The sequence below is a fragment of the Erythranthe guttata genome, chromosome 1, assembly GCF_056151865.1.
Source record: "Erythranthe guttata isolate IM_541 chromosome 1, IM_541, whole genome shotgun sequence".
In the NCBI taxonomy this organism is placed as follows: domain Eukaryota; kingdom Viridiplantae; phylum Streptophyta; class Magnoliopsida; order Lamiales; family Phrymaceae; genus Erythranthe; species Erythranthe guttata.
The window spans coordinates 4,647,628-4,657,462 of NC_142533.1; the positions used below are offsets into that span (position 1 = coordinate 4,647,628).

Sequence of the window (9,835 nt, forward strand, 5' to 3'; positions counted from 1 at the left end):
TAATTATGTTCCTATATAATATTTTTACTTCTTCCTCTATCTTTCACCTTTTATTTTCTTTTTTAATCATAATCCTTTTGTGATTCGAATTGGCTTCTTCTTTGTAGAATTGTCTTAATTAAACTATTCGATATATTAATATTAAATGATGTATTTTATTAATAGTTTAAATTTTAGGTTGTGGTGGTCGTGGTATCAAACTAGACAAATAAAAAATTCTAAGTTTGAATCGCGCCACCACCCGTTTCAAATATTTCAAGTGATAAGTTTCAAATGTAATTCGAATGCACTTGATGTGTACTAAATATATTAATATTATATGATACATTTTACTAATAGTTCGGTATAATTTATTTATTTTAAAAAATTACACTTATGATATAAATATTATTATGTATTATATATTACCCTGACTAGAAATTGGAACTTTCTGAATTGTGCTGATTTTGATATGTAAATTTCCGATTTCGGAATAGTTTTTTCATTCCAAATTCTGATTTTTCCGTATGTTTTAGGAACGGAATTGGAGTTAGTCTTTCACTTTCGAAAAAAATATCAGGTTTTTTTTCAAAAGTTTAATTTCGATCCGAATTGTTTGATTGACACCTCTACGACCCGACAAATAAAACACGATAAGCCCAACGACATATTCCCATCAGGTCCGGGTCAGCCCAAAGGAATATTCCCACCGAGTATGGGCCGAAACTTAGTGGGCCAACATTTAGGCATATGAAGACTCAAGTTACAACTTTGCCTGGCCCATTTTCCGGTTCAAATCATTTTTCACTTGTCAACTATGTAGCACGGACACGGAAACAGAAACAGAAACGCGGAAACGTATACTGGGGGAACGGCATTTTTTGAAAACACGGATACAGAAACTTGGGGAAAATGTGTAAATATTAAAATTATAGTAGCATATTTATAGATATTCTATATAAATATATATAAATTTTTATTTATATATAAATTATTTTTAGGGTAAATTACAACCACTCTCTGAGTAATCAAGAAGATTCCACTAAATTTGAAATCGCGAGGGTAGACATGTAAGAAAATTTATAGTTGAGGAGGTGGTTGTAATTACCCAAACGTGAGGGGTTTTTCGTAATTTGACCATACCTGAGGGAGTGGTTGTAATTTACCCTTATTTTTATACAATTATGTACAAAATAAATGTAATTATAAACAATCAATTTGCAATTGATCGTTAAATCATGTAAATAATAAGAGAAACAGTAATTTTCTTTTAAATTCGTTATTCAAACATGTTTCTAACTTTTTACAAATTGCAAAATGGCCTTATAAGGTGTCTGGCAGATGTCTTCAAGTTTCCGAAACGAAACGTTTACGAAACGCGGAAACATTAATAAGTTTGAAGTTTCTGTGATACATAGCGCTTGTCAATGATGTTCTACTCTTTTTATTATTATTATTATTATTATTATTATTGGAAGGATTTAACGAAAAATATTTTCTATCGGAAAATTTATAAAGAATAAAATAATTCCAAGTATGTTCCATATCATTTTGAAAAATAAATAATAAAATTGAAATTGTAATTTAAAAAAAAAAAGGATTTTCATGAATTAATATAGCAAAGTGAATTTAGCACGTTTTATTTGATTGGTGGGTCCCGCAAATGAGTCGACGGCGAAGCTTCTTTCCTAAGACTCTGTGGCTTAATCCTCAGCTATTCCGTGTTCTTCTTCTTCTTCTACCTTTCTCACTCTACAATGCTTTCTCACTCTAAACTAATGTTCAAACTATGTATATATATATATATATATACACTCTTCTTTTCATTCTTCCGTCGGTCAACTGTGTAACCAACATTAGTCAACGTAACTATATATAAGTCAACCTCAAATAATAACTGATCATCAGTTGCATATTCATGGAATATTCTCCGGTGCATTCAAATTGCTCCGACGAGGAGGAGGTGCTCAACCTGGCCGCCGCCAACCCCAAGAAACGCGCCGGGAGGAAGAAGTTCAAGGAGACGCGCCACCCTGTCTACCGCGGCGTGCGGAGGAGGAACTCCGACAAGTGGGTCTGCGAGCTTCGCGAGCCCACCGCTCAGAAGAGGGTTTGGCTGGGTACTTACCCCACCCCGGAAATGGCGGCGCGTGCCCACGACGTGGCGGCGCTTGCCCTCAGGGGGAAGGCGGCGTGCTTGAACTTCGCCGACTCCGTGTGGCGGCTGCCCGTCCCGGCGTCGAAGGACGCCAGGGATCTCAGGAAGGCGGCGGTGGAGGCGGCGGAGGCGTTTCGGCCGCCGGAGGGTGGAGAGGATTTCTGTGCGGAGCAGCGGCGGTTGAGTGAAGAAGTGGCGGCGGATAGCACTAATGGAGGAGGAAATGTGGCGGGGGGGTCTTCTGACCTATACGATGTCGTTTTGGAGGATTTGGACATGGAGAGATTGGCGGAGGGGGTTCTGCTGTCGCCGCCGCCGTGCTTGGGGTGGAGATTCAGTTGGGATGACGTGGAAAGTGATGCTGACTTGGAATTGTGGAGTTTCTGAATTTGTTGTTGTGCGAAAAAAGCATATAAAAGCTGTGATGTAATAGCTTTTTATGGTTTGTGAGCAAGGAAAAAAAGTCAACTTAGTCAATAGTTCCAGGGTGTCCATTCGCATCGTCACAACAGCCAAGACTACTTACAATTCCGCAAAAAAATGGTTGAACGTATAACGGCTGTAAGAAATATGGTAGCATGCGGCAAACAGACAACTCATAATAAACTCACACAGACGAGGAATGTAATGCACCATGATTAGTCAACATAGAATAAAAAATAGGAGCTAGTAACACGTTCGGTGGGCAAGATTCACATTTTTTTTTTAAATTCGCTACTAAAATAAAGTTCATTATTAAATCCCTGTATTTTAGTAATTAGTAGAACCTCCCCTGAGATTTATTCAATACGGATGACTAAACTAGTAAAGGAACTATTTTATTCTTCACACTACATGTTAATTTTATTAAATAAAATATTTTATCACATATAATCCAGAACTGAATAGATTTAATACAAAATCGGATTTTCAATGAACCGAATGTCTCACTAACTAAATAATTGTCGTTTAAGATTAATGCACGTCAATTAAGATAGTCGTCATCAAATAATCTTGATTTTTTAAGAAATAATTCTTGTTTGACAAAACTACCCCTTTATTTTTCAATTTCTCTTTATTATTTCATTAATCTGTCATCATTTGATGGAATAAAATTGGAATTCTTTTTGTTATCAATTTAAAATTTAAAATGAATACTTCGTATGAGGAAAAAAAAATTGGGAAAACAAAGGACACTTCAAAGAAATATGTGATCGGGCTTTAGTTCGGCACACATAGGCCCAACTCCTTAAGATTCGTATTTAGATTTAAAATTTTAGATTATAGTGAAAATTTACTTTATTAATCTTGAACGCTTAATCATTAAAGGAAACACAGTTGCGTTGTTGATGACAATATATATTAATAAAATTTGGTCATATTTGAAAGAAATGGTATTGAACTATGATATGTCTAATTGTGTCAATCTAATGAGTTTGCAATTTATTTATTTAATGGATTACGAGCCCAATATTGAAGACTACTGTCACTGAGGCTCAATTACATTTAAGTAATGTTTGTGTCCGACAATTTCAACTAGGGAGGTGATATTCGCGGTAGCAAAATTACGAATGCGGCTTCTGGACCGAACGCCCGTACTAATTTTCCACGCCCAAAATGGGCGTGGGAAAGCAGTTCCACGCCTGGTTTAGGTGTGGAAACTGCTTTCCCACGCCCATTTTGGGCTTGAGAGTTGGACCGGTTTCCGCCCGATCAAACCCCGGCTTAGTTTATGTGTTCTATGATCGCATGAATCGCAAGGTCATCAAGCTCATGAGTCATTGATCCACTTTGCTCTTTCAGCTCATCCTACTTCAACTCTCTACGGTGATCTAACTCTAGCATCATCAAACTATTTGCTATGCAACACGGATATTGTGGTAAATGTTCGAAAAATGGGATCGGAATCTTAGGGAAAACGTGTGTGTATATATATATATATATATATATATATATATATTATACAAACATATTCAAAAATAAACTTTCCTATCAACTATCAGTTAGCAATTGATTATTAAACTATGTAAATAATAAGAAAAACAACAAAAATATTTTGAAAATTTGCTATTTAATATCTAATTTTTCAGAAGCGGCAAAATGACAAATAAGTTGTCCGATAGGTGTTCTCTATTGCTGAACATTCGAAACGCGAAAACGTTTGAAGTTGAAGTTTTCGTCCCATATATGTTCTATTTCCAATAGTGACCTAATTTGTTGAAAAGACAAAATGAAATACAGTCTTGGAGGATGCTAAGAAGTTTCCATAGAAAAGAAATATATTGCCATGTCAGACGCTGTGTTAGTGAGTGAGATTCAGACCAAATTTATTAAACAAATGATTAAAATATTCAGAAATAATAGGCCAAGAAGGTCAATTTCTGGTCACTGCTCAGTCTTAACAGCTGAGATTTACGCCTAAACCACACACCACACGTACTATACTCTTTATTAATTATTTAATTATTAATTAAACCATATTTAAATTAAGCTAATCTCAAAACTCTGAAAACAACAGCACAGAAAACCCTAACCCAGACAAAAAACTTCAACTTAAACCCCCTTTGTTTATTCTTACTTAAGATTCAAATTACACCACCAAGAACCATCCATCCATGCTCTCTCTCTCTCTCTCTCTCTCTCTCTCTCTCTCTCTCTCTCTCTCTCTCTCTCTCTCTCTCTCTCTCTCTCTCTGGTTAATATTTACCTAGAGATCTTCAACCATAAGAAGAAGCTGCCACTCACTTTCACTCTTTAATTTCTCCACACTTTAAAACAGGCCCTCTTTCTCACTCTTCAATTCTCTCACTCCTCTCTCTCTCTCTCTAGACTCTCTCTCTCTCTCTAGATATAAGTAAGTGTAGAAGCTGGCTCCACCATACTGCTTACTTTCTCTGCTCACAACTTCTTGCCATAGATAGCTATTAACAGATGTCAAACATTCATTTCGATATTTCATAGCTCAATTTCGATATTAATCATCACCTTTTTTTCCAATAAATACAATTCTGAAAAATCTCGCCAGCTTTTTCATTTTCTCTCTCCTCTGCATTTCTTTCATTTTGCTTCATTCTAAATAGAAATACTATACACTCCTGTACTCATCAAACCCTAAATTATATATTAAAAACCCTAGTAATTATTATTACAACAAGATGGATTCAAGATTGGTTAGAACAACAACGCCGAAGCAACTGCTGCTGAAAGACTACTTGTTGGACGACATCGGATCGTGTTCATCCAACGGCTTCAAATCGTTCCCCAGGCGGCAGTTCTGCTGCACAGCCGCCGTCCGATTGATCCACGACAAGCACCACCACAAGAAGAAATACCTTATTTCCAACAACAAGCCATCCTCGTCGAAACCCTCGGCTTTCCTTCAGCGCGTCGTCGCCGCCGTGAAACGCCGCCCCATCGCCGCCGCAAAGTCGCCGGAGAAGAAAATTTCCGGCGGCTACTCGTTCCTGCCGCGGAGTTTCTCCAAGAGAAGTGGATTAATATTCTGGAGGAGGAAGCCGTCGTCGGATGATCACGATCGGAAAGAGATCAAACGGTGGAAATCGTTTGATCAGCTTCTTAAGGAGGATGCTCAGCCGTCGGATCGGTCCTCCGACAGGTGGTCGGGGGGCGATTTAATTGTGTCGGAAAAGTGCTCAGGCGGTGATTCTTATGCGGAGGTAAATTTAAATTCAATCCAGAAAAGAAACGACGTCGTAAAGATGGTTACAGATAATGGAGTTGGTGTACTAAACGGTGACGTTTCAATGGACTCAACTACCAGTAGTGCTGATACCAATTCATCCACCACCACACAGGTAATTATTTTAATTTTTTTTAAATATTTTTTTTATTTTTTTATTTAGTGCTAATTGAATTTAATACTCCCTCTATTTCTAAATAATTATCACTTTTCACTTTTAACAAATATTAAGAAACTCAATAAATATATCTTGATTTTAGAAAAATCATATAAAAATGACTAAATTTTTTTTTTATTATTTAATGATTTATTAGAGAAAATTAATAATTAGATTTTCATTAATAAGGTTAAAACAGGAAATATACATTTATTGCAATATTGAAAATCTAAAGTGACAGATAATATGAAACAAAAATATTTTAAAAAAGAGACAGTTATTGTGAAATACGGAGTATTTGATTATGTTTATTAGTATATTTTTACCGTTAATTAGATGGTAATTTTTTTTTGAAAGTTGTGAAAATAATTGTGTATAAGAAAGTTGTCCTTTTTGTGTTTGAATTTGAAAAAACATTATAAAAATATTTGAAAAATAATTAAAAGAATAATTAGAAATTTCGATAATGGTGAAAAATTCAGAGCGGTAAAGATGGAGCGAAAACAGCTGGGGAGCTACACGTGCGGGGTTATATAGAGGGAAAAGATAGCATACAGTCGAGTGCATGATAAGAAAAAAGAAAAAAAAAACATAAAAATAATTAACTATTCAAGTAAATTGGCAACATATTGTATGATCATAATTTAATAATAAACAACTAAGGAAGATAACTATTTTGATTTAATTTTTAAAGTAATTTAATTTTTATTTGTCTATTTAGGAAAAAAAAACAATTCCAATATTATTAATTTTGATGCATCTTTTATTATTTAATATATAGAGAGAGAATAATGGGCTTTAAAGGGAGGAGGAGTTTTTTTTTTTTTTTTAATTAATTAATATTGAGATTGTCTTGTATAAAGAGTAATTTTGGGTATTTTTTTTTATCAAAATAATGTTTTTAATATATTTTTTAAAATCTAGTAGCTAAACCTAATGCTAAACCAAACATAGCTAGTAATTTAATAATTGCCTATTATTAAAGAATTTGGTAGAAAATTTAAGTGAGACTTGATAATCATTGTTAGAATGGAGTTGACTAATGTCATACACTTTTGGGGTTGACTTTTGACATATTCAATATATCAACATTAGTTTTTCCTTGTCCTCTTTAATTTGCTTTCATTTTAATTTTTTATAATGGATTGTGTGCAATATAAATTTTATACATTTTGAAGCATTATTGGATTTGATCTATTATAATTATCCATACTTGTCCTTCAATATTAGTATTTCATGTTCGTCAGCAGCGACGAAGCCAGCATAGGGTGTCAAAGTCACACATCCAATAATTTTATAATTTCTAGTATTTAATAAAATAAAATAAAAATATAATCGACCCTTAGAAGTTTTTAGTATATATATATTAAATAAAATTATATATATATATATCCACAAAATTATCAATTTGGGTCCAAAAATTCAATGGCTAAATTGGATAACATCGTAATAAATAATAATGGTGTACAAGGAGGCCCCTGCATGTTTTTTTTATTTTTATTTTTATTATTATTATTATTATTATTATTATTATTATTATTATTATTATTATTATACAAAAAAAAGATTTTAATTTGTTAATTTTTTTTTTCTGGCTTAGAAGATTCCCTCTGCATGAATTATGTCGATGTGGGACAAGCCAATCAGTTTTTGATGAGCTTTTTCATTTATGAGAATTTATTGTGAAATGCAACAAAACTTTGTAGGGGGCCGGGGCCGATTCAACTCCCTCATTAATGTTTGTTCTTCAAGTTGTTGTGAAATATTACAATTAAATCATTTTTATTGCACACCTATGTCTTAAATCAGTTGTTAAATGTTTATTTGTTTGCCTTGTAATGAAGGAATTGTGACCTTTATAAAGTGATATTCCAAACCCTAGAATATATTTTAAAATATTTTTAAGAAAATTAAAACAAAAAAAAAAATAGTTTTTGACATGTTTAATTAGTTAGTTTTTGACATATTTAATCTAAATATTTGATGGATAAATTGACAGCAGAAGCAATGGTCAAGTGATGAGAAGGAACAATTGAGTCCGGTGTCGGTGCTCGATTGTCCGTTCGATGACGAGGATGAAGTCTCCTCCTCCTCTTTCCAACATAGACTCGCTCGTATCGAAGGTAATTTTTCTTACATTACTGCATGTCTCAATAATTATATATAGCGGCCGAATTAAAATTGTGTCACATTAATCTAATTGAATCTCATTATTTTCCTTTGTAACAAAATTTGAAATCTCTTTCGAAAGATTAAAAAAAAAGTAACTAGGTATATGGTCGATTTATTATGACTCGTTATTTTTCATATGTAACACAATTTGGATTGTCTTATACATACTATGTTTAAAAAAATGCTCTAATTGTTAAAAAAATCTCCGTATTATAAATATTAGCAAAACTCTCCTATGGTTCAATTTTATTAGCAAACTACACCCCTTAAAACACATTATTTAAGGGTTTGTGTGTTAAGAAAATGCATCATAGGGATTTTTTTCGCTAATATTAATTACGAAGCGAGGAGTTTTAGCAATTCGATATAACATAGGGATGCTGAATGCAATAAAATCTTTTATTTATGTAATAATAAAAAAACAATGCATTTTTTCTTGAACAGGAGTTAAGAAAACACTTATGAAAAAGATCCAAAGGTTCGAATGCCTAGCCAAACTCGAGCCTGTTGACTTAGCCACGCGCTTCGCACTACAATCGGACTCGGACAATGAATCCACATCATCATTTACTACGGAGGACAAATCCATGTCCGATATCGAAGAACAAGAAGAAGAAAAAGACGAAAATGAGGCCGAATACAAAGCCCTGAAATTGCTTCACCAAATGCCACCTAATTATGACAACCTCAAACTTATAAATAATGCAGAGAAATTGCTTTTGGATTTCTTTAGAGAGAGAATTGGGAGTGGTCAATGTACTTCATTGGAGGAAGAGCTACTTGAGGAAGCACAAAATTGGACCAATGATAAGATGCCACGTGGAGTGTTTCTTGAATGGGGGGTGCAGAAGAATAGACAAGCTTATATTGAAGACATGGAAAAATGTGGGGAATGGAAAACGTTGGATCAAGAAAATGGTGACGTGGCTTTAGAGTTGGATGATGAGGTTTTTGATGCACTTTTGAATGAGGTTTTGTTAGAATTTGAGGGGGGATTTGTGGTAGTATGAGGATTACTTTGAGGTTGTTTTGGTCATTTTATCATGCTTTGAGAAAATGGTTAGGATGGTTAAGATTGATTAGGAGGGTATATGAGTCGAGTCGGCTCAGCAGACTTGTGAGCTGACTCGACAAAAGCTCGAGCTCGAATAAATAGTTCTCTTAATTTGGGATCTCGCCTTGAGATTACTATTTTCTTTTCTTTTGGCGAATGAATTAGTTGTTTCCCCTCGATTAATCTCATATTTTAACTAATTTTTTACTTCCAGTTTATATATAGAACAAACACGAAAACGCGGATACAACGGTGCGTGTACATGGATATGAGAAACAACATTTAGAAAAAATAGAATATGTAATATGTGTAATATTATTAGAAATATATGGGTATGTTTATAAATTATATAATAAATATATCTCTATTTATTTATAAATTATATATTTTTTCATCCACATTGATCCACCCGAAAGAACCTCATCCTGTATACGGGCCTCTGTAGAGGGATGACAAATAACTACAAAAAGAAAAGACCAGACTGATGCCGAATTTAGCACTCCAACGATAAAGTCAGTAAAGGACCGATAGGATTTTTGGAGAGGTATATCTATTAATTTACGAAGATAAGTAAGAGTGTTAAGTGTGTATGTGCTCCCTCTTTGGTTTGATGCTCAGTGCCTTCTTTTATAGTGG

The 9,835-nt window shown here is 33.9% G+C and overlaps 2 protein-coding genes across 3 annotated transcripts; both read left to right on the forward strand.

The window, feature by feature from the left end:
• The first annotated feature begins 1,789 nt into the window (after positions 1-1,789).
• Positions 1,790-2,877, forward strand: LOC105956171 (dehydration-responsive element-binding protein 1E). The gene has a single exon (XM_012980007.2). The coding sequence runs from the start codon at positions 1,898-1,900 to the stop codon at positions 2,522-2,524; it is 627 nt and encodes a 208-aa protein (XP_012835461.2). The 5' UTR covers positions 1,790-1,897; the 3' UTR covers positions 2,525-2,877.
• Positions 2,878-4,566: 1,689 nt separating this feature from the next.
• Positions 4,567-9,382, forward strand: LOC105956187 (uncharacterized). 2 transcript variants are annotated; one of them, XM_012980027.2, is made up of 3 exons: positions 4,567-5,931; positions 7,973-8,096; positions 8,590-9,382. In XM_012980027.2, the coding sequence occupies exons 1-3, from the start codon at positions 5,272-5,274 to the stop codon at positions 9,153-9,155; spliced, it is 1,350 nt and encodes a 449-aa protein (XP_012835481.2). In that variant the 5' UTR covers positions 4,567-5,271; the 3' UTR covers positions 9,156-9,382. The 2 variants fall into 2 exon arrangements, with proteins under 2 accessions (XP_012835481.2, XP_088674378.1); XM_088818252.1 differs by having other exon boundaries at positions 4,997-5,931; positions 7,976-8,096.
• The last annotated feature ends 453 nt before the right edge of the window (positions 9,383-9,835 follow it).

Coding starts and splice junctions, on each gene's coding strand:
- LOC105956171 (XM_012980007.2), top strand. CDS start 1,898: ATGGAATATTCTCCGGTGCATTCAAATTGCTCCGACGAGGAGGAGGTG.
- LOC105956187 (XM_012980027.2), top strand. CDS start 5,272: ATGGATTCAAGATTGGTTAGAACAACAACGCCGAAGCAACTGCTGCTG. Junction 5,932..7,972: donor ATTCATCCACCACCACACAG/GTAATTATTTTA, acceptor ATAAATTGACAG/CAGAAGCAATGGTCAAGTGA. Junction 8,097..8,589: donor TAGACTCGCTCGTATCGAAG/GTAATTTTTCTT, acceptor TTTCTTGAACAG/GAGTTAAGAAAACACTTATG.